The sequence below is a fragment of the Sprattus sprattus genome, assembly GCF_963457725.1.
Source record: "Sprattus sprattus genome assembly, chromosome: 5".
NCBI lineage: Eukaryota > Metazoa > Chordata > Actinopteri > Clupeiformes > Clupeidae > Sprattus > Sprattus sprattus.
In genome coordinates this window covers 6,823,514-6,848,031 of record NC_137924.1, presented here as the reverse complement: position 1 = coordinate 6,848,031, position 24,518 = coordinate 6,823,514, and the positions used below count along the sequence as shown (strand labels likewise).

Sequence of the window (24,518 nt, the reverse complement as noted above, 5' to 3'; positions counted from 1 at the left end):
ACTCAGGTGAAGCTTCCTGTTTCAGGCCTATTTGTTTTTACTAAACATTTGCCAAGATTTCCCCCTCACACTCCTGTGAACAAAAGGACTTAGCCCACCAGGCGATGCACCAGGGCTCCAAAGAGAAGTCAGAGCAAGCTGCTAGAACAATCCCTTTCTAAACACTTGGACAACTTTTCTCCTGAGTTTCTCTTGACTAAGTGGAAAAGCCTAAAAGTTACTATACTGTGTAATTATATAATGAAACAAGGAAGAATAACTTCAGAGATCAGTCACACTAAATGTGTGTGTGTGTGTGTGTGTGTGCGTGCGTGTGAGTGTGTGAATGGTAAGCGCTCAGGCCTTCACAGGGTCAATGCTGATTAGAGAAATGCTGAGCTAGCGTGATGCTCCTGTTTCGTGCCGCTAGAATAGCACAGTGACTTACAGACCGCGGGCTGCTCCCCTGTGGGTTGTGGTGACTGAAAAAAGTTCACATTGTTGTCAGAAAACTTGGCTTTCTGACACAGATGGAAGGGCTGCCACAACAAATATACCAACAGTCCAGAAAGTTTCCAACTTCTCATTATATATTGCCAGTTGTGTGTAAGTGAATATTAACTTAGTTTTTCAAAGTGAAAAGAAGTTGCTAAGCACAGAGATAGTCACTCAGAAAAATAAAAATCAAGACTAGATTCCACATTAGTGGTGTGAAGAGAGCAGAAAACCCCTCAGGTCTATTTTTACCCGGATATGATTCCCGTTTTGCATGAAAGCCAAGCCGGTGTCAGCAGCGGGCTTTGTGGAGGTGATTTTTGTTGTTTGTTTTTCTGAACGGCTCTGGGGGTAGCTGTGAGCTCGGGCCGCGGGAGCTTGTCAGATACGTACTCTGCTCTGCCGGCGCTTTAGAGATGTTGAAAAACACTGGTCCCAGGGGAAGCCCTCTCATCACTCCCCCCTGCTCTCCCTGTGTGTCACCAGCTCAGAACAAAGCTGCCAATGTTGCTCGCCTTAATTTCACTCGCAGCCTGTCAAAACGTTGTTTTCCTTCCTCTCCCGCTCTTCAACAAGTACTTTATGTGTGGATCAGTCGGGTCTGAGCAGCCTACAGGAAAAAAAAAAAAAAACTGAGACTTTTTCTTTTTTGCTGTCTTTCAGCACTGAGTTCCACACACCGCAAGTTACCGCTATTCAGATCCCTACACCGTGCAATTTGTTTTCATTTGTCCAACTGTGGTATCACCTACAAAAGAAAATGCTTGCACAATAAGAAAAATACAAGAGGAAAAAAAACCCCCGTAAAATGACATTGTCCCATCAATCCGTAACGGGTACATGATTACATTTCAGACCTCCTCATCCTAGCCCACAAAACAACCTGACACAATGTGTGTGTCTTTTTTTATTGTAGATACTTGTTATATTATGTGTAGCAGAATTGATTATAAAACACCTCTTTTTCCTGAAAACAGAATGTTGCATACTTCTTCAGAATTGGCAACACCGTATCATATGTCTCTTAAAAAATGCAGGCGGCCCATTCTGTTCTGCATGCTCGGCGACGGTTTGAATTCATCCGTCATTCTCATTCACCACGTCCACATTGTGCTGACTGCCTCAAATTGTATTTTATTTCTTTAGGATTAACGGCTTTGTGTGGCGGGCTAGGTTTCTCTTTCACTCACCCCAGACAGACGTCTATTTATTAAAGCCACATCAGCAGTACGTTGACAGCATTGCTATTTTGCCCGCCATCAGATAAGTGTTTAAAATGGCCCCCATTATAAATGGCAGTGAAAAGGTATCAGGTTTATAATACTTATTGTGCGAAACTTTGTTGTTGCCATTCTGGCCGAGGCCGTGGAGGAGGAGAGGGAGGCGAGCGAAGGAGGAGAAGGAGAAAGAGAGAGCAGAGTGGATATGTGCTGACTCTGATGTAGATTGGGCTTCGAGTATTCCCATTGTGGCGGGCGCGGGTAGCGGCGCAGTCACTGATATGTTTGGAAGACTGTCAGCGCTGTGTCAGGTGTATTCGCGTCTCGGAGCGACGCTTGTGCGCAGCCTACATCTGCCCCGCGTGCCTGCTGCCTGCCACTCTACGCTACCTCCTGCTTCCCTCTCTCCCTCCCTCTCTCCATCCCTCCCTCCCTGCAGTTGGCCCTGGCCGACAGCCCTGACACCCGACACAAAGTAATCACAGATCGCGGCGTTTAATCACTGAAACAAGCACTCCAGAGAGGTGGCAGTGTCAATATCCCACTCTCTCATTATCTGTTTGGATTGCACATCCACACTGTCAGATAAACAGAGTGGAAAATTAAGATTAAAAATATGGTAATTTCATTTCAGGCAGCAGGGCCGCTCTCTCTCTCACTGGCCCATTATGCTATTGATCACTCCGAATTCAATTTCTCTTTTCAGGGGAAACTTTAATCTATTCGCAAAGCCCACAATTCAACTCCCCCGGGGCTATTTGGGAGTAAGTAACCATTTAATATAATGCTAACTGAAGAGAAAAAAAATCACTATCTTTAATGAATTGTGTAAATCAGTCAGCTCTGATGACCTAATGGTTTTCAATTCAGAGTCCCCAAATTGCTCCCCTCTGTCAACCCTGTTTAACAATAACTAGGCCTTAGCGTGCTTTGTAAATATATAAATATTTTCCATCAGGCATTGCACTCTAAATGTGTTATAATTGTCTCCCATTTGTTTCACGTCTACAGGTCAAAACATTGATGATTATTGGAGCTGTGATCGCGCTAATGACATCAATACTATTTGAAACGGAATATAATACGATATCATCTCTTTTGGCAGCCATTCACAGAGGGGGGGGGACATTGAGCTGAAAGGGAGAAGAATAAAACAAACAAAACAAAACAAAACAGCAGGTAATTGATATATTCATATTAATCATGACTGCTTAATTGGATAGGGGAATATTTTCTGTAGCCCCTGATACAGACTACTGAAGCAGCCATTTTAAAAACACTTGAGATCCTGTAAGTGAGGGTGACACACACTCACATTACAATAAATAAAAGACAGAATCAGAACGCAGGGAAACAAAAAACACACGATTGAATACAAATAGATTATATTTGTGTTCTGCTACCCCAAATCAGTTCAAAACGCTATTAATTTCGTACGATGCAGCACAGCTTTATTTATTGTTTGATATTTTCCAAGACACATTTAGGCTTTTTAATCACAGTTTACACATGCCCTTCTCATGTACTCTGGTACTGACCGCTGCTGTATTGAGCACAGAGCACCCTGATGGGCAAAGCTACAGCACTTTTAAAGAAAGTTGCCTTTCAATGGGGAGTGAGCAGTGGCTTCAGTAAGATGCTTTATTACATTCTGACAGGAGACCTGTTAAGGAGTACCGAGTACAGCATCCATCTACATGACTAACATGCTTCCCCCTTGAGTAGCTCAGTCCTTCTCTGCAAATAGAGGTAGTAAGATAGAACAGCTCTTTACAGTACTTAAGTCTAATGACTACTTTGGTCATTGTGAGAGAATAAATAAACGTGCAATTCGCCAGAAGGTCAAGGCACAATGTTTCTTCGCAACGACTAGTTCCGCCTGCTTGTCTGGACAACGTACTCTCCTCTTATGTGTTAGAGGCTGAAAAGTGCTCTGAGCTTAATACATTCCTGGTATATAACATACACTTCGCTGGTTTTCTAGCTGTCTGAATCTGATTGTAATCTGATCTGATCTGTGTTTATTCAGAGCGATGAAACACAGTGGCACTTGTGATCACAGTTTGTCACCACCTGGTCAACAGACAGACACAGAAACAGAAAACAACATCTGAAGAGAAGACTGGAACAGGTCATCATACCCTCAGAACTAAAAAGAGAAAACCTACACCAAACAGATCTGGCACAGAGGTTGGCTTTCAGGCACTTGCTCCAGTGATTTTCAACAGAGTTTTTTTTTAGCATGCTGCATTTTTTTTTTAATGTCATTTAAAAATCTGGGACTACCAAGCCTACAGCATGGGGGCCTGACCAGAGCTGAAGATACACCTGCCACCGTGGTCATCTAAGCAGGGACTGCGCTATACCTCAATCACTAGGAGGAGACAGGTGAGTGTGTGTGTGTGTGTGTCACACAGGAGACACACGGACGTCCTCTGGGTCCTCCTCCCAGGGTTGGTGGACGCGGGCGGAGACTGGGACGGGGCGGCCCAGTGTCTGCAGCTCTACAGCGCCGTCTCGAACAGGACGCAACTGCCCTCCCGCTTGCCCGCCTTCAGAAGTCCGTTCACCATACGCGTGGCATTCCTGTTCATGAAGGCCTGAAGGACGAGGACAAACACAAACACACGGTTAACCGAAGGAACATCAGGAAAATGGAATATTCCATCACAAACACAAACACACGGTTAACTGAAGGAACATCAGGAGACTGGGATATTCCATTAACATTTGGCGCCTGGGGGTCTTCAAATGTAACCACAAAAGTATCTATCTAGAAAATATATATAAATATATATCAAAGTTTTTTTTTTTTTTTGCCTTAAAGCAAATGTTTCCTGACAATTTGTATGTCTGCTTGACTGTGACAGGCCCATGCTGTGCCAACCTGTAGTATTAGTCAGGCTGCTTGTGTTCCCTGTCTTAAAGCTCATGTCTATTACAGACTTTCATTTGCTCAAATTGTCTGGGGCTCTAACCATCACAAGTAAGAAGTACACTGTCAGCCCACGTTTCTATTTAAAAAATAAATATTGCCTTAGAAAAACAGGTGAAACAGTTGGCTTTAATATTTGAAATACTTCAAACCCCCTGCCTTTTTATACAGCTCCCACAAAGGGGCGCAGACATTATCAGATGATTTAATGTATTTAAACCTTGACTGACAAGCATAGAAAACCCCAGAACTGGATCTCTGAAACCTCTCAGTATGTAATAAGTGGTGCTAGACGCTTCTGGGAGTTGGAGTAATCTGATCTGGAGAGAGAGCGCCCTACAATATAGAAAGGAGACGTAAGGGCCTGAACAATGTCCCCAGCAATCCGCCTCTGTGCAGGGTAAGGCGATACCAAATAATACAGCAGTGTGCTGAGTCTTTGAAATCGCTATTTTACCAATTTTGTTGGCTGTAGCGGCCCAGATACAGCTCCCCTGATAAATTTGTACCAGGGACAGAGAGGAAATGAAATGATGCCTACTTTTTCTTATTTCACAAAGACCTGTTTGAAGTTGCAATATGGTATCAGCGCTCCCTGACAGATGCACATAAAATGGAACTGAACAATGAATACCAAGGCCCTTATCGGGAGAAGTGGCTTAAGGGGAAATATATCACAAATGAATTTCAAAGAAAAAAAAATTAAGTGTGAGCACTATTACAGTAATCCCCATAGAAACTTTATCCCAAATCCAGAGAAAGTTAAACCCCAATATTCCCAAATGGATAGAGCGACAAGGAAGCAGCTTCTCTGGAATGACTGAATTTCAAAATTATATTTTTTAAGGGGGAGATAAGATGGATGTCCTCTGAGATAATACGGTATCCAAGTGATGGAACAAGGTTCTGAATCGAGAGCAGTTTCATAGAGAGGAAAAGCTATAGTGCTGTACTCCAGCAGCTGTGAGGAACAAATGAAAAGAAACCGTGATATACGGACAGATATCTTTTTGTCTGCAACAATGAAAGTGATAGAAAAACGCCATGGCAGTTTCTCGTGAAATAGCTTGAGGCACAGCAGACCAAAAACACAGACGGGGCAGAGACGCAGTGAAGGCACATGAGCTGTGCCACGTGTGGGGCGGGCGGGCGGGCGTGGTCACCTGCTTGGCAGAGTGGAGCAGGGCGGCGGCCTCCGTCTTGCCCGTCTGGTCCACCATCTTGTAGAAGATGCCCTCCCGGTCCTGCAGCAGCACATAGGGCTCGTCGTACTCATGGATCCTTCCTGCGTCCAGAACCTCAAAATCAAAAGTCAAAGTACTTTATTTGTCATTGCCACAAAGACAACGAGACAGTAGAGGCAGCAACAGACTTCTTACACAGCTAAATAATAATAAATAACAATTAATAAATAGATTCATAAATATCATACATAAAATAATAATAAAAATAATAAAAGCACTATATCTCCATATTAAGGTGCATCAAGTGTAAGAGTGCAGTCCATGGGGAGAGGCGGAACCTGCAATCACACATGAGCAGGGCACAGCACAACATGAGCAGGGCGTGTGTGTGCACAACAAGCCATGTAGTATTTAACCTCTCACAAACCAGCACTTCAGCTCTTTTACTGATGAGTGAGCGACACGCCAACACAATGAACAGCTCCAACCATCTATTTCAGGTCACTCATATGAACTAAGAACTTGTTTGTATCTTTACCTTTGCTAAAACAGCCCGTACTGTCACAGGCTAGTAAAGCAATACAGGGCGGGATAATTGGATGCCTTTCAGCATTTCACAGGGGGTCATCAGGCTCCTCTACTGCACTGTAATTAACTGAATACCCACACACACACACACACACACACACACACTCACAGTTTACCCATGGATGTGTTTCTAATCTTAAAATGAAACACCCGAATATAATCACTTGTCCTTTCCTGAGGAGATATTTCTGTATTTTCCATACAGATCGATAGATTGACAGACTCTTTGGGTCAAAGAGCAACTTCGGGTTAAAGAGCAACGGGTGTTGCTCAGTAACAGACCTATTAGTTCAATATAGATATGAGGGATGAGGGGGCCAAGCTGCCTAGCAGGCCATAGTTAAGGATATTAGGTGGTTATTATGTCAAGGGCCTCGCTGTAAGCACTCACAGCAAGTTCAGTGCACCAGTCAATCAGTATTCAAAACGAGTTGATGGTCTCCATATCGAGATCTAGAAAGACCCTGTCGTTGCTCCATATGGTCTTGCTCCATATGGTCTTCTCTCCATAGCAAGATTTGACAATCAAGACTCTTTTTTATTAGTGGCACCTAACTGGTGGAATAACCTACCTAGTGCCATCCAATCATTTGCAGCCATGGCGGCCTACATTTAAAGAGTATCACTAAGAGTTTAACCCTATGTAATCTGAGGCCTGCATGCAATTTTGTGGTAGATTGACAGGGCTTAACATTTTGTCATTTTTTCCCTCATCTACAAACATTGAATCTACATTTACTATTATTTAGCATACACTACTCAGCAATAATAATCTGAGAGCAGTACAAATGTCATCAACTGTAAACACAGTTTCCAAAAACTTTTCAGAGGTGCTGAGATTTTGTAAGAAAGACTGAAAAATGACTTCTGAGCACTGAACATTGTAGACACAATGGTTAGCTAGATAGAAGTATTTAATGTATTTATTAGTTTCATGTAGTTTGGTTACTAAACGTCTATAAGAGCTGATAAAATATCAAAATGCATAGCCTATTTATGGGCTAATACATTATTCACCATAAAAGATATGCAGTAGAGGATTTGTTTGAAACAGCTGTTGCAAAAACCATCCTCAACAGGATCGCGTGTATGTTTAGCTGACTGCTAAATACAGCTGTTGTTAATGCTACAGTTTTTACTACATCATACTGATAGCCTACTGATATTTACAGCACTGACAGAAATGTTAATGAAACCTACAATTATTCTGTAGGATAACAGCCATAAGAGGGGATGTACTGTAATGACAAATGGAGAAATAAATAGAGAGAGGAGAGGGAGAGAGAGAGAGAGAGAGAGAAAAGAGAAAGAGAGAGAGAGAGAGAGAGAGAGAGAGAGAGAGAGAGATCAAAAACAGTTTGCATTATAAAATGAGTTGCCGTGTCCAATACAGCTGGCTGCGATATGATATGATATGCGACAGAGAAGAAAGAAGTGTAGCATATATGAAGCTGACCAGGCTAAAATAGTCCAGTCTGCTGGGCAAACTCAGCTATTACTTCCCCCACTCATTTTAATGGAAAAACAAGTGATTAAAAAGGGCAATAAAAAAAAAAGCGTTGTATAAGTACACGGCATTAGGATGCACCTGTGAATTCTAGAATGGTGTCGACATGGAGACAACTGTGGGTGGACTTAAGGTGGCAAAAAAAACGGCATAATACTAGCAATAGTGAAAAATTATAATAAAACTTAAGAAAAACAATATGTGGATGCTTGTGCGATCACATTACAAGGTAGAACCACACTAGGTGTGGTATGCAGCTTCACTTCTTGGCCCCCAATTAGAGAGGTTTATTATTGAGGACAGCAGATTCACAGGGGTTCCAGAACCCCTCTGTCACTCAGACAGTGCTGCAATATGGGGGCATTTGACACCAGGCCTGGGTGTGGATCGGCGCCCGCTGCGTGGCATTTGGTTGTCCTCTTCAGCCCACTTACTAGCCGCCTGACTACCGGGTCAAGTCCTGTCCTGGTGGACGGGGAACAAATGCCACCACAAATGGCACTAATTGGCACCTCTGCAGGGTCTGGCATGCGAGAGGGCAAAGATCAGGTGGCACGGGGCACGAGCAGACCTCTTCAGCGCCCCGACCAGCCCGGCCTGGCTGTCACAGGCACGGGGCTGTGGAGCTCTGAACAGCACCCCGCCAAAATCTAAAAACACCCAGAAGCACGAGAATATCTGACCCCTTCAAGTTTGCTGGCAAGAAGAATCAGACCGGAAAGTCTTTTTTGTCTTTTAAATAGGCTAAGTACACTTAGTATGCCATTCAGTTTAAGTGTGACAGTTTAGTAAGCTTTGTGTCAGTGGTTATGTGATATGGTAATTGTATCCATTTTCGTAACATTAAGATCGGTTATTTCCCTTTAGAGAATGAAGCCGGAGATCCACTTGAAAAGACTTTGAGTTGGTTAAGTGGTAATTGGCAATTATGTTTAACAGACCTCAGCCAATTTCCTGATCGGGAATAAAAGGGAGACAAATGTATCTGAGCAAATTATGTTTCAATGGCTGTATTCTACTGTTCCAGTTAATCTGCTGTGAACTCTATAAATAGGAGACTGCCCTCTATCAATATAAATGGAAACCAAGCATCTACCATCTCAGGCCTTCAGCAAATATTGAAACAGACAACTGGCCTTAGCCTTGGGCCCGAGGGAACAACAGTGAAGTTCCACACCACACAACACACAACAGACACTGCTCTAACAGCCTTAAGGGCTCCATAAAAGCTCTTATCTCATTTGAACTAGTTGTTGCTATGTGTCATTCCTAGTTTCAATAGAAAAGGCGCAAGGGAGGGAGAATCTCCCTAGATACTCACCAGTATGCGGTCGCAGTCGATGATGGTGTTGATGCGGTGGGCAATAGTGAGCACAGTGCACTCCCTAAACTTGTCCCGGATGGTTTTTTGGATCAGCTCATCGGTCCTGAGGGAGAGGGACATAGAGTTTACGCGCGCAAGCACTCCACATTCAAACGGACTCTAAAGCTTCCATTGCTTATTGTGGATTTGTGCTTATATTGATGAATTAGCGCCATAAGTAGGTGTAGGATTCAAGTGCTAACTGTGGGTTTCATAATGCAAGGAGCATGACACACTGACGATGGCTTAGAAAGGCATCTGTGAATAAACTGGTCTAAATGAAATAGCAATGAGAAAAGATTGAGAGTGCGTTTTTTTTCTACTTAAGTTAACAATCTTTTACTAGCACCCAAAATCGCCTTTATTTTGGAAGTAGAGCGTGCCTATCCCTACAAATAATGCAAGGAGCATTATGAAACCCACAGTTAGCACTTGAATCCTACACCCCTACTTATGGCGCTAATTAATAAGCACTAACTGTGTGCTAATAAGTAATTAACTAATAAGTGCTAACTGTGGGTTTCGTAATGCAAGGAGCCCTGTACCTGGGGTCAACGTTGGCCGTGTGTGCATGTGTGTGTGTGTGTATGTGTGTGTTTGTACCTGGGGTCAACGTTGGCCGTGGCCTCGTCGATGATGAGGATGCGGTTGGTCCTGAGGATGGCCCTGGCCAGACACACCAGCTGCCTCTGGCCCACGCTGAAGTTGGTCCCGGCCTCCGCCAGCATGGTCTCCATCCTCCCCGGCATCTCCTCCACCACCCCCTTTAGCTGCACCTGTGGACCGGAGCAGAAGAGGCCAGCACCCAATTACCCCCGCGCACAATGGCCACCCACAGGCACCTGTGTAAAACCTCCTCGCAGAGACACCCAGTAGCTGCCCGCGCACAATGCAAGGCCAGGTCTGGGGCTGACCCGGGCCAGTGCTCGCTTGTGACCGCTCGCTGTCCCGTTTTAATCCGGGCCAGCAAACCCATTGAGGGGGGCATGCAGGAGCCCGAGCCCCTCTGTGGGGGGGGGGGGGGGGGGAGGCTTCATCCCTCTGGCGCTGGCAGCCAAAAACATCTCCCCAGCACTTTTCAATGGCTCCCAGTTACAAGCCGCACATTGAGCTGGGCCCCACGGCCCTAATGGGATTTCCCCCCACGCCTTGTGGCGAAGGGGGCAGCTGAATGGCTGCATTGTGCCGGGGGAGGGGAAGGGGGGGGGGGGCGAGGGATCCTCCCATAGAGCCGTCACGGGGAAGCGCTGGGAGCCTCGCTGGAGTACCTCTTGGAGTGCATTCCACAGGTCTTGGTCTGTGTGCTGGTTGAAAGGGTCCAGATTCTTCCTCATGGAGCCCGTGAAGAGGACCGGGTCCTAGAGGGATAGAGGGACACACAAAGAGACAAGAGAATGAGAGAGAGAAAGAGCGCCTTTCTACTTAAATGAAGCGGGACGCAGGTTGAAAGGGTTAAGACAAGGCTGCACAAAGCAGCAGTATTCAGGAAGGTGGAGCTACTACCACTGACCTTCCGCACAACAATGCAATCAGTAATAAGTTCAAATGATTGGCAAAACCAGGATGAAAGAGCCGGTGGAAGTAGCCAGAGGAGCGTCTGCTTTACCTGTGTTAGGGACAGCAGTGTTCGTCCAAGTGTATTTGTCAAGATACAAAGACCATACACAAACACATTGATCTCATTAATAGATATTGGGTTGCTATGTGCATGCAATTTAAACAGGATGATGGGAGCAATACGTATGTGTCTGTGTTCTGAAAAACTAAATAAGGAATACTGCAGAAAACCGATGCATTTCATAATGACGGCTATGGTATCACTGCAACTGGAATGTCAACATGCATGTAAAGAAATATCAAATGGGCTTAATAAAGAAATCTTCTCACATTTCAAAATAAAGTCCCTCTTAAAAATGAGGCATCAACCACATAGGTTACGAAAATAAAAATAAAAATGTAAAACCCAATAGTATTAACCCAGTGGCAGTGAGTCACATCATGCCGAGAGTCCACATCTAGTAATGGCTTCTTACAAGGACATGCACACCGGCCTTTCTTCTAAGATCCACCAATACCAATAAGCAGTGTCCAATCCTGTGCCAACTGTGTGTGCCTGGCCTCCACTCCTGCCTCTAGTGTTGCCCATGAAGGATGCCTCACGTGCATCCGGTGAAGGCCATACAGTGTCAAAAGAGTGGACACCATTGTACACATACCCCTACCTCTACTTTGTCTTCATCTCCAATGGTGTTGAGCAGCAGTGAGAGTCATTGATCACCTGAGGAATCTATACCAACTGGCTGGAAGCCTTCTGTCATGTGTTAAGCCTGAGCAGTGGCCCATCTGCCACATGACCTTCTACAGCACCTCTACTAGGGTGCATCAAATTGCAATGCAAAAATGTAATCTCAACATATCACACCGTCTGGGGTTGCATATTGTTCGGACACACATACAAATTACTTTTGCAAAGTTTTGGGAGATTTAGAGGTGGAACACAGCATGTCAAAAATATGAAAATGGGCCTTTTTTTTTTTTGCATGGATGGTAACACTTTGAGCACCCAGACAGATCAATATGCTGGAACTGTGTTTTTTGATGCACCCTAACCTTTACACTGTGTGTTTATCAGCTGCTCATCCTAACACCTAGCAGAGTGGAGCTTTGTAAGACATTTACACATGTCGAGATACATTTCCAAAACAATGACATAAAAGGTATCTGAGGAACACTGAAAAGACTTTTGAGCAAATCTTTGAACAAAAGGACCGGCAATTCACAGAACAATATAGAGTAGAACAATATTTGCACAGTCTCCTTCCCTCAGCTGTTTTATCAGCTGGCAAACACTGCTTGGCTTTCTGGCCATTAAAAATTACTTATTTGATGACACGTTTACAAGCTTGACAGCAATCGGAAAACACTCTGTTTTGGAAACAGTCTAGATAAAAGAAAGGCGTCATAGCCTGTTAACAATTCACAATGCAGCCAAGGGAGTAGAATAAATCAACATTTAACACAGCTGTAACCCGTCTCCCTAATCACTTGTCCAGTTAGTACTGCACGAAAAGGGAACGAATGAGAAGCAGTGTAATGTGTGATACTGACAGACATTTCACAGTGGGTTTTATGGCATGAGAATTAAATCTGAGATACACTGATACACCGACAAAAATATGTTTACATCAACACAGAAATAGTTCTAGGATGAAATAATAACCCCAACCCATTTAACCAAGGTAGAGAAAAGTCCGTGGAGTTTGTGCATTCCTTTTGTGTCTTTACCTTAGAGGTGTTTTTTTTTTCACAAACTAATGCCAATAAGCTTTCTACCTCCAGCCTCAGCAAAGCTCAGTGTCATTAAAGCAGCTCAAGCCCACATTCAGTAAAGGTTTTGTGAAACTCTTTAATTGAGGATCCGATGTTGAGTTGGACACACACAGCTTTTCCAAAGGCTGATTATGTGCTCGAACAATTCTAAGGCCGCTGTTTGCTGGGAATTCATTTCTGCTTTGATGTCATTCCTCTAGTTTCAATAGAACCTGAAATGGATTTCTTTTAAATGCCACATACTAATAAACGTTTATCATAATCAAATCTAAGGGACGGTGGAGAATAATGAAAGTCCTGGCAGCCAATGTATGGAATGCATATCAGAATCTGCAGATTCCCAATCACAAGGCGCGGCAACAAGCATCTTATATCGAGTTCTTTTCCATTTGAAAGGCTGACTGGATATCACTTAAACTATAAGATGGCGGGGAGGAATATAAAGAAGGTTTCTAAATGTACTACACATTTGTGATGGAGCAATGGAGGCCATGTGCAAGATTCGTTCTGAATACGGAATACAGGAGAGAGGAATTCAATATCATTTCGAGCTGGACTCGGAGGAAATGATTCTGATTAGAACCTAGAGAAACTGGTATTAAGGAGGGAGGAATTCAGATGTTTATGTGCTGAATTAATAAATAAATAGTTCTGGGGTTGTTTATTTGATTAAACACGTGTTTATAATAAGAAGACATGCTATGTAAATGTACAAAATGATGCAATATAACTCCCCCTCACACACCTGTGCAGAATAACACACACACACACACACACACACACACACACACACACACACACACACACACACACACACACACACACACACACAGACACACACACACACACACACACACACCCGCACACACACGCACACACACACACACACACACACACACCAGGCAGCACAGGCTCACTGCAAAGGGAGAACATCTCATCCTGATCGCTGACGCTGAGGGCACAAGACCTGCTTTATAGCGCACAGAAACATAATCTGGAGGTGCGCTGATAGCAGAAACCCATCAAGGCCATGACAAGCCCCTTTTCTCAACTTGTTTTGCAAATCTCAGCTGCAGTCTCTCAAACGCTAAACAACTCCTACCGCGGTAAATAATGGCAAATGAGCAATCTAAGGGGAAGTGGCAAAAACTCTCCAAAGCAGCTTTCACTTTTTTCCCCATTCCTTTGAGGTAGGGGGTTGGGGGGTGGGGGAGAGAGAGGGATGGGGGGCTAATCTCCTGTCAGTTATGGAGGCTCCTCACAACCCAATACAGCCGTGGGAGCGTTCTTCCCTCCGCTCTCCTGACACCAACCCCCCCTGGCTGGCATTTTCTTAATGTACTATCAGTTTCAATGAGCGGAAATGAAGTTAAACTGTCTCAAGGCATCCGTTTGTCTCACTTTCAGAAACCCCCCCTACAGTAAGTTAAGACTGAAATACTCCTCCTCATCCCCCCTTTTCTCTCCCCTCCTTCCTTAAAACAAACAGGCCGAGGTGAAAAGGAGCCAAAACGTACAAAGGTGTTAGGTGTCGTGTGACACGTCGGAAGCTCACCTGCCAAAGACTGAACAATTTGCCCGAGGAAGGCCACGGATTCATCATCCATACGGGAGCATATCCGCTTACATTAACAGCTTACGCTCACATCTCTCGCAGTGAGTTCCTTTTATAAACATCGATTGATAAAAACCCTTTGCTCGCTCCGTGTTATGAATTCTACTTCTATTCTACTTCTACTGACACTATCAATATCTATTGATATCACTATCCTAGCAGCCCCCTATTTACATTTCATGAGGGGAAAAAAAATCACTATTCTAAAAACAACGTGAAAGAAAGTTTTCACAAACTCAAAGTGTGGAGGAGTACCTGTGGGATTATGGACATTTTCTGGCGCAGGGTGTGAAGGCCGATCTCGGAGGTCAGGATGCCATCGACGGAGATCTTGCCCTGCGGTTCTGCCAGGCGAAAGAGGGCCGAGATGAGAGAGCTCTTCCCCGCGCCCGTCCTGCCCACAATGCCCACCTTCAACACAGGAGGGGAGGGTTTAGTTGTAATACATGCTCAGATCAATATGCCAGTGTACCCCTAGTTTAGAGAACACTGACCTCTTCACTATAACCAGTGAATAAAATCATTTTAAGCTTGTTTTCCGCTTGTTCTCCTCCACTGAGCACCGTATAGAGATAATCAATGTGTGTGTGTGTACTGCTATACACTTGTGGCTAATGCAATCTCCAGCACTTTTCTTCCTCTGAGAAGTTCCACTTTCTCCTGTCCCCAGTGCAGTGCATTCAGCCTTCACTGCAGCTTCACTGCTCCTGTCCCCAGTGCAGTGCATTCAGCCTTCACTGCTCCTGTCCCCAGTGCAGTGCATTCAGCCTTTACTGCAGCTTCACTGCTCCTGTCCCCAGTGCAGTGCATTCAGCCTTCACTGCAGCTCCACTGCTCCTGTCCCCAGTCCAGTGCATTCAGGCTTCACTGCTCCTGTCCCCAGTGCAGTGCATTCAGCCTTTACTGCAGCTCTACTGCTCCTGCCCCCACCTGTCAGTCCTCCCTGCCTCTGCCTCTCTCTGCCAGCTCATCTCTGGCACTGGAGACATGCTGATGTCTGCCTCCTATCAGGGCATCAGTTGTTAACAAGACAACCCCGAAAGACATCTGACATTAAAAAAGGGCAAAAGAGTTTGCGAGTTTCAGCCACAGAAATGAGATGCTATCGTGGCTCCAGATGATGTGTCCTCTGAGGGTGCTATCGTTTGCGTTCTGCATGAATCTGCAGTTGCCGTACGCGGCCGTATATATATATTGTGTGAATCTCACTCCGACAGAAGACCCAGAGAGCAGAAACAGGCTAATCAGCGCGCTAACAAAGCCACACAAAAGACTCAGAAGAAGGCAAATTAATCTTGGAGTTATCTACTGACTTTTTTTGTTATAGTAAAATGAAAATGTTGGGGAGGGAGACTTTCAAAGATGAATATCAAATGGATATCAAATCTCTGTGTCTGAGATATTCAAACCATTGGTAAGACATTGTTCACATTTTTCATACACTGTCAGAAAAAGGGTACCTTATTTATATTATTATAGGTTATTATAAGAGTTATTCATAACTATGCTGTTGTCCCCATTGACATGGTATGAGAGGCATGTTGCTGAACTGCGTTGTCTATGGGTTTTTACTTTTTCTAGCTGAGACGGTAAACAAAACAAAACAAACACAACAGAAAGAAAGCTAACCGCTAATCCTTACATTCCCCGCCTGTAAGTCAGTGCCTTCCCTACCATGTGACCTAACCTAACCTAACATCAACATTTCTGTTAGTGTAAGATGTACAGATGACATATCACTATAATGTGCTCACTTATCAAAGAGCGTAATGTTGAATCACACTACATAAGTGTATGTATGCAACCCTTGAAGATGCCATGCCATACCTTTCTGGTAATACCATCCAGTAGTATTCATTTGTTTACAAACAATCAGACACCATATCAGAAAGGTCTCAGAAAGAAAAAAACGTCAGATGTGAAGCCTGTCTTCTTAAAAGACTTGGGCCACAATTCCGTCAGCCTACCCTCTACCATTGGCTGGGGTCAGATGGTATTATTTGAGCAGTGGACCTCTGAGATAGCCGTGTGTATCTAGGGGTGTCTGAGAGCATGCCTCCCAGTGGCTCTCAGGCCTGTGAGGGACTGTCAGGCTGCACAAAGCCCCTAAAGCCAACAGCATCTGAGGGGGATCCCTCCCTAGGGCCCTCACCACCACCACCACCACCACCACCTCATCCTCCTCGGCCCCTCTATTTATCAGCCCATCCATTGTGAAATCAGCCGCCCCTGGCCAAGCGCATCCATGCTAAAATGCTCACTAACTCAGCCCTTTTATCTCAGCCTTCAGTCCCCCTCTCCTCTCCTCTTCTCCGGGGGTGTCGTCTTGTCTCCTTTACCATTCTACCTTCTCCCTTCCCCTGTTTGTGTCTCCTCCTCCTCACCACTCCATACCGCTTTCTATACGGCTGCACTCTCTGCATGATGTTTCCTTTCATATTGTGAACACATACTGGAGCTGTCACTGCTCGGCAAATTGCTAATGAGACCACATGGATCCACTCCAGCGCTCTTAATTACATTATATGTATTCCATGAATCATAAATTGTATATTCCTGGGGGATCTCTTAGGCACAATAATAAGTTGCTTAAATAATTGATTTCGGGGAGGGAACATCATATGGAAAGGAGCAACATTTACACCTTCTACACGCATATTGATTACATTCCGCCCAACGAGCGGAATATTAAAAGTGCATGCATTTCCCTAAGACTATTGGCAAGGCCCGCCGCGAGAGGAGAGGGTGTCAGCAGCCACATGAGCAGCACTGTCAACTTCGGAAGATAATTAATGTGGAGGACCCGCCAACGCCACAGAGGTCACTATCTGCACTGGACACACGTGAATATATAAGATACACAAGAGAGGCCATGCTCTGGATGGAGCACGGGATCCTCTTGGTTATAAAGACACACCTCTGATTAGATAGGAGGCAGAGAAGCATGAGCTCCCAACCACCAAGGAATGAATGAGAATAAGGCATAAGATTTAAATTGGGAATTAAATGATTAACACATTCATCTGGCAAACACACAAAATAGTTTTCACAGTGTTTTGAATAAAGACAAATAATTGTAGACCTACTAGATTAACAATAAATATATGCAATTTGGCAAAAGATTTAAATTGTGATTGAAATGATTAACACATTAATCTGGCAAACTCACAAAATGGGTATGATAATCTCATATGCAAATAGACAGTGTTTTGAATGAAGAGGCCCCAGCTGGGGGGGGGGCACTGTGGCGCAACCAGTAGCCCCGACCACATTCGGGCTTGATGCCCATTCGATTTCGACCTGATGTCATTTCTCCTGTCCACTCCCCACCTCTTCTCCCTCTCATTTCCTGGCCCACTCTTCACTTCAACTATCGATTAAAGCCCCCCCCCCCCCCCCCCCAAAAAGAGTCCCCAGCTGAAAGAGCGACGGACCTTCTCGTTGGGCCTGATGGTGGCTGTGATGTTCTTCAGCACGGGGGGCCCGTCCTTGCTGTAGGAGAAGTTCATCTGCTCGAAGGTGATGCAGCCCCGCTGAGGCCAGTCAGGCGGAGGCTTCTTCTGGGTTTCCCAGGGTGCTTCACTCTCCAGCTCCGTGTACTCTACGACCCTCTCCACTGAGGTCATCTGGACACCACAACAGACACATGACATGATGTCATCCAATCAGTATTCAGAATTATCATATGGCAAAGACAGTAAGAGCATTCTGATTGGCTAATGGGTGGTCATGCCAGCCGTGTATTGACCACAACAGACACATGACATGATGTCATCCAATCAGTATTCAGTATTATCAGCTGTTTCATTATATCTGATCTGAAACAGCCCTACAGCCAGTGTAATGAAAGGGACATGGATATCACCATACAAGTACATATTGAAATGATTTGAAACTAATACATTCATATTAAAGGTACACTGACCGTGCAGACACATGTAATCTATCTAAAGTCTACAAATTCCAAACCCATTGTACCTCAATGACAAGGTAATAACTTTAATAACACAAATTAAAAAGATCAGATCATACAACCACGTAGAAAAAGTTTTGTGATGTTCATCTACTTGGGTCCAAACCCAGAGGATCTGGTGCTCTTGTGGTTCTTACCATATTCTCCACCTCTGTGTTCATTTACTTCGGTCCAAACCCAGAGGATCTGGTGCTCTTGCGGTTCTTACCATATTCTCCAGCTCTGTGTTCATTTACATCGGTCCAAACCCAGAGGATCTGGTGCTCTTGTGGTTCTTACCATATTCTCCAGCTCTGTGTTCATTTACATCGGTCCAAACCCAGAGGATCTAGTGCTCTTGTGGTTTCTTACCATATTCTCCACCTCTGCGCTCTGCCGCACTCCCCACTGGAACATCCCCACCAGCGTGATGGCGTAGGACAGCGCCAGGCCCACGCCCCCCGCCTCCAGGTCTGTCGGAGAGAGAGCGGGCAGAAATAAAGTGCCGTGTTCCACACAGCCACTCAAGCACATCGGCACAGCCGCTCTTGTGTTCACTGCTATATTCCCTTGTGTGTCCCGGGGTGCCTACCGTCTCTGAGGAAGAGGCATCCGAAGGCGGTGATGGTGACGAATATCGAGCAGAGGCCATCCAGACGCACGGCGAACCATCGGGAGGTGGTCAGGAATAAGAACCAGGACTCTGACAGACAGGACGGGACGGTTTCACATCACGCCACGTGCACTCACATTTGTCAAATAGGACTAGGTAACACACAGTCTCTCTGACACACACACACATTCATTTCTACACATGAAATGCATTTTTGACAGCAGTTCACATAAAAAGGTTTCAGTACAATACAATAGCAGCATATTATCTATTCAAAGGCATACACACTAAGAATGGCGCCAACACAAACACAGACACACACAGACACACAGACACACAGACACACACACACACACACACACACACAGACACACACAGACACACACACACACAGGCACACACACACACACACAGTTGGTAGGGTTCAGACCAGAGTGAAGGTCCTGATGTGCATCGAACATCTCCTGGAACCTCTCCTGGGCTTTAAAGGCACGAATGGTCCACAGTCCTTGCAGGGAGGACGAGAGGTGGGAGAAGACTGGGCTGCGTGCTGAGGACAAACACAAGGCCGAGACGGTGAGACGGGGTTCACAGCGACAAAGAAAACAGAATTTCACAGCAGCTTTTTTTTCTGCTAGATAACCCTCATTCTGCCCACTAAAAAGGTTTCTCTCTGAGAGCGGCCGTCATCCAGCAGACTGTTAGCGACCAGAGACAACACCGCCACCTTTCATTTCCCCTAATGCGCAGAAAGAATTACGAGCACAAATAAAAAACACATTCTGCTATCTAACTGCTATCGAAATCTAAATCCCCTTAAACAACAACCTTAATGTGTGGTTCCACGGGGCATATAAGAAGCTAATGACAGAATTCACATTTCTGGGTGAACTATCCCTTTGTCTCCTCCACAGCCACACACACACAAGGCTGGGGGGAAAGAGGGAATACAAGTCTGCTCCCACTTTTCATTAGCAATTAGCCCCAACACAAAAGAATGAAGGCTGGGTTTGTGCAAGGACATTTCCCTTTTGATAGCGTCTTCAGCCCTGGCCTGGGCCTTTGGCATGGCTGCTCACAGTGCGGAGGATGCACCGCTGCCTCCCATGCCCTGGCCATGCCCACTGGCATTTCTGCCTTTTGTCTTGGGTGTCATGAACCTGCGGCGCTCAAGGAGACTGTGTGTGGGCAAGACTTTAGGCCACAGCCGCCCTTTGGCCTTTTATGCTAATGGCTCCAGTCTCGCTCTCAATGGTTCATTTGCATTTTTCTGCCTTTTTTTTTCTCTCTATTCACTCGCTTTTCAAAACAGACGAGTGCAGAGCTCTGGTGGAGAGAGCGAGAGAGAGCGGAGGCCTTCGTACTTGTGGACTCCAGGCGCTTGATCTCTCGCGATGTACGCAGGAAGTAGCGCCGTAGATACAGGAAGAGGCCGAGCAGGGGAATTATGGGAATGAGGATCCAGGGAATGATGACACTGGCAACAATGATTACACCCACGATCTGCAGAAATACCTGGACAGACAAAAAATACACACACATACAGACACACACACACACACACACACACACACACACACACACACACACACACACAGAAATAGACATGGAGATGAGCACAAAACACAAATGTAAACAATGACAAGACAAATATGCTGAAAATGTAGTATTCATAATCATTCCATTATGACAGTTTTGATACAAAGGATCTGTCTGACATAGAAAAAAGTCTGACACAAACAAGGCGTCATGACAGAAGCGCTTCATGCTAAAGTAGTATATGCTATAGACAGCCGCAGAACTTTCCAGAACTTGCTGATTTAAGCACAAAAGAGAACAGACAACAATGCCTCTTTGGTGAGTGGCTTTCAGTGCAGCTAATGAGTGAGCTCGGAGTATTCCGTTTCTCGGGCTCCACAGGGGGAAAGCTCTAAAAATAAGGGCTAAGTACATGACAACATGAATCAGTGTTGACTGACACGGCCACGAGGGTCACTGCGGCGGTGGAACAATTGTTCCTGAGCTGCTGTTCCTCTGAGGTTTCCATCCGCACACCATGTGGGCCCTGGCTTAAGGTTACAACCCCAGGGTTAACTTTTACCTTCCACCAGGTGTGAACTAAGGCCACGACCACATAGGGCCATGAATACACACTTTCATACGCCATGACCTCATACCACACAGTGGGCCCACAGGAGCCACAAGTCAGCTTCAATAACACCATGACTCGTCACTTCTGCTAATGGATACATGACACAAGCAGACCACTGCCCACACGGGCTGCAATTGAATGGCCAGGGGTTGGCTTGAGGCAGGGGCCGTGACACAGCACACTGGGGCACAGCAACATGTGTAGCCTGCCACAGACAGGACTGACAACCAGGGGCGTAGCCAGGACATTATTTCTGGGGGGGCCAGCTTTGGCCGGTCTATTATTTGGGGTGGCACTTGATTGTCAAAAACTACTATTTTAAAACTCACATCACTCAGAGCAGCAGTTTTCTAACGGCTCATCTAGCCATAAACAATGGATTGAACCTTCTTATGGACACTAATGATGTCATATTGATAATCCCATGTTTTTTTTTTATATATATTTTTTAGCCGTGCTGTGAGGTTGGGGGGGGGGGGGGGGGGGGGGGTCTGCAGGGTGGCCATTCTCTGACCAATGGTGGCCGTGGCCCCCCCTGACCACCACGTGGCTACGCCCCTGCATGACAACACAGCCACAAGCATCAGCTGATCAGCTTCAACTACTTAGCCTGCATCTCGCCTATAGTGATTATTGGAATTTACAAGATAAGGGAACGTCACCACTTTGTGTCTCTTAAATGCACTTCCATACAAAAATCTTTTCAAAACATATTTTTTAATTCCCCAATAGCTAACACAGCAGATACCATCGATGGTTATAAATGAGAGATTAATGAGAGATTTTTCAATCACGTGAAAAGCTCACCCAAACAAACATCCCCAACCAAAAAACCCAAGTCACAAAATATGAACTGCTAGAGACTCCATCTCCATTTCGACGACTGATAAAATTGAAACCCCAAACCCTGAAATTAAAGAACAACCCACGAGATGGGCTTCTGAGAGGCAGAGATTGAGATCAGCATGTTACTTTCAATGGTCTCACACTAGCCTTCAGAGATGAAAATTTAATTTAGCACCTTAATTACGGATGTTATCAGGTGCTTAGGCACACGTTTAAGCATGATCACTTTCTAGTGTGGGTTTCATGATGAAAAGCTCCTCAATTGGGTTTACAGGAGAGATAAGAGGGTATTACCAGGCTTGGGATTGCTGCGGTGGAGCACACACAATCAAGCAGCTCGCGCCGCGCCGCGCCGCGCCGCACCGCACCGCGCGGGGGAACCTACCCGGCACAACTGATCCTGCAGAATTTCACACTACACAAGCTTCAGCCTGGCCCCACGAGGGAGAAGGTTATTGTGGAGCTTGGCTAAGAACATGACCTGTATAGGCAAACATGCCTAGTTCTGTGTCAATACTTTTAGCAATCCTAAATGAATAATGAAGACCTGACATTTTAACTCATGGTGAGGGGATTGTCTTCTGATAAAATACTGAGGACATAATGCAAATGTCTGAAAAAGTTCGAATTACACATGAGAGAAACTGCCTTCGGCCCAGGCAGAGGAGTAATCCCAGACCACTGGTAGGTTTCAGACCAGGGGTGCTTCCTAAAAGCCGTAATGGCGTCCGTGTGTGTCAGACCAGGGGTGCTTCCTCGGAGCCGTAATGGCGTCCGTGTGTGTCAGACCAGGGGCGCTTCCTCGGAGCCGTAATGGCGTCCGTGTGTGTCAGACCAGGGGTGCTTCCTCGGAGCCGTAATGGCGTCCGCGTGTGTCAGACCAGGGGTGCTTCCTCGGAGCCGTAATGGCGGCCACGTGCGTCAGTCAGGCAGGGGTGTCGGACAGCGTAGGTCATCTGAGGGGAAGCGCTCCCGGCAGGATTCATTCCAGAGCGGTCCTGCCTCTGCTTCTGCCGCCACACCGCTCCCTGGAGCCCCCACTGTCGCCACGGCCTTGTTTGATGTGATCCCTTTGCCTGGCCCGCCGCTTATCACTTCAGAATCCCAGAAAGACCCCACCCACACCACCATGCACTGATGAGGAGCGATTATGGCCAGCCTGACCCCCTGGACCCCCCCCCCCGTCACCTGACCCACCCAAGCTAGTCCCCCCAACAGGAACAGACAACTCCCCGATTCAAAGCCTGTGGCACATAAAAGTGCATAAAAGCTTTTGTATGTAAACAGTGTAAATAAAGCATTACCTCTAATTGCTCCTTAGCAAGAGAAGACAGCTTCTGTTTGGCATGCGATTCAGCCATTCAGGGCACACAGTGTGTCCTACTGCAGTTTAAGGCTATTCACAATCTCCCCTGACCCTAACTGCTTTATTTCGGAGAAGATACCAATCAGGTCTTTGATGTACAAATACATTCTGAAAATTGAAGTTAATTACTATATTTGTGCTCGCCACTGATAGCGCCTGTTGTTCCAGCGGCGGAACGTAAACATTCCCCTCGCCCCGGACATGGGGGAGGAGAGGGGGGGGGGGGGGGGGGGGCTGTGTATTTCTTCCACTCGTTTAGTTTCTCTTTTTTTTTCATCCTCCCTTTTACGCACTGTCAGTGCACGCCGGGGCCCGAGAGGAGTCACCGCCGGCTGGGAAAAAAACTCAAACAAAACGGGAAGTGAGGGGGAAAAGAAACGACAGCTAGAGAGAGAGTGAAAAAGAAAAGAAAAAGAAGCCGGGAAAAAAAATCCTGTCATCGCTGGAATTTTGCCCCTTTTTCTCAAACAACACACACTTTCCCTGACAGGGTGGGCACAATAAAATATAGGGGTCAGTGGGACTGAAACAAATGGAGGCCGTTCCACTTTCTGCTGGCCACAAAGGGAGTGACCCGGTCCATTCTCCTGTGTTTCAGGCCCTTTCTTTGGGCTTTAAATGCCCAGATGCTGAGGCTTTTCTTTGGGAGAAATGACTGTGGACACCTCCTTCACTTTTTCCCCTTTCTGAGCCATTTTCACTTCATAAAGCTGCAGTCAATGTGCTTTTTGTATACCACAAGGAGGGCCTGACACATTCGGCGGTGGTCTCGGTCACTGTCTACATTGGTGGCTCAAGTAGTCCCAGGATTAGGCCTTTGTGTGCTGTGAAAAGGTAAGAGAAGTCACTTATTTGGGCTCAGTCAAGCTGCTGATTTCCACCCCCATCTTGGAAATAAGAGAAAGGCTTTGAAATGCACTCTCTCTCTCTTTCTTATAAATCACAAACCTCCCACTAGAGAAACAGCTGCCTCAGACCCTGTGTACCTACATGCCTCCACAACAAGAACACACACACACACACACACACACACACACACACACACACACACACACACACACACACACACACACACACACACACTCACACTCTCTCTCTCTCCCCTCTCTCTCTCTCTCCCTTTCTCTCTCTCTCTCTCTCTGTCACTCTCTCTCTCCCTCTCCCTCTCTCTCTCTCCCTCTCTCTCTTTCCACCATGTCAGGCAGCACAGGAAGAAACGGCTCTAAAGGTCTCAAAGGAACAAAGCTATCCCCTTATTTCATGTTGTATCCCCTAACACATTCAGGACCATTTAATCTGGCCCTCTCTTTTAATTCGGTCTCTGTTGGGGGTCTGTGGTGTGATTTCTGCCCAGCTCTCACCCCTGCGGTCAG

General features: G+C 45.7%; 1 protein-coding gene across 1 annotated transcript in view; it reads right to left on the bottom strand.

The window, feature by feature from the left end:
* Window positions 1-3,188: 3,188 nt before the first annotated feature.
* Window positions 3,189-24,518, bottom strand: part of LOC308365987 (ATP-binding cassette sub-family C member 4-like) — a 44,722-nt gene continuing 23,392 nt past the window's right edge. The window contains exons 21-31 of the mRNA XM_080839623.1: window positions 20,146-20,296; window positions 19,212-19,331; window positions 18,761-18,871; window positions 18,541-18,641; window positions 17,651-17,842; window positions 14,472-14,627; window positions 10,540-10,629; window positions 9,875-10,047; window positions 9,230-9,335; window positions 5,793-5,927; window positions 3,189-4,294 (exon numbers count right to left, since the gene is read on the bottom strand). Of these exons, the coding sequence (XP_080695749.1) occupies window positions 4,199-4,294; window positions 5,793-5,927; window positions 9,230-9,335; window positions 9,875-10,047; window positions 10,540-10,629; window positions 14,472-14,627; window positions 17,651-17,842; window positions 18,541-18,641; window positions 18,761-18,871; window positions 19,212-19,331; window positions 20,146-20,296 (1,431 nt within the window). The 3' untranslated portion in view covers window positions 3,189-4,198. The remainder of the gene's footprint in view (window positions 4,295-5,792; window positions 5,928-9,229; window positions 9,336-9,874; window positions 10,048-10,539; window positions 10,630-14,471; window positions 14,628-17,650; window positions 17,843-18,540; window positions 18,642-18,760; window positions 18,872-19,211; window positions 19,332-20,145; window positions 20,297-24,518) is intronic.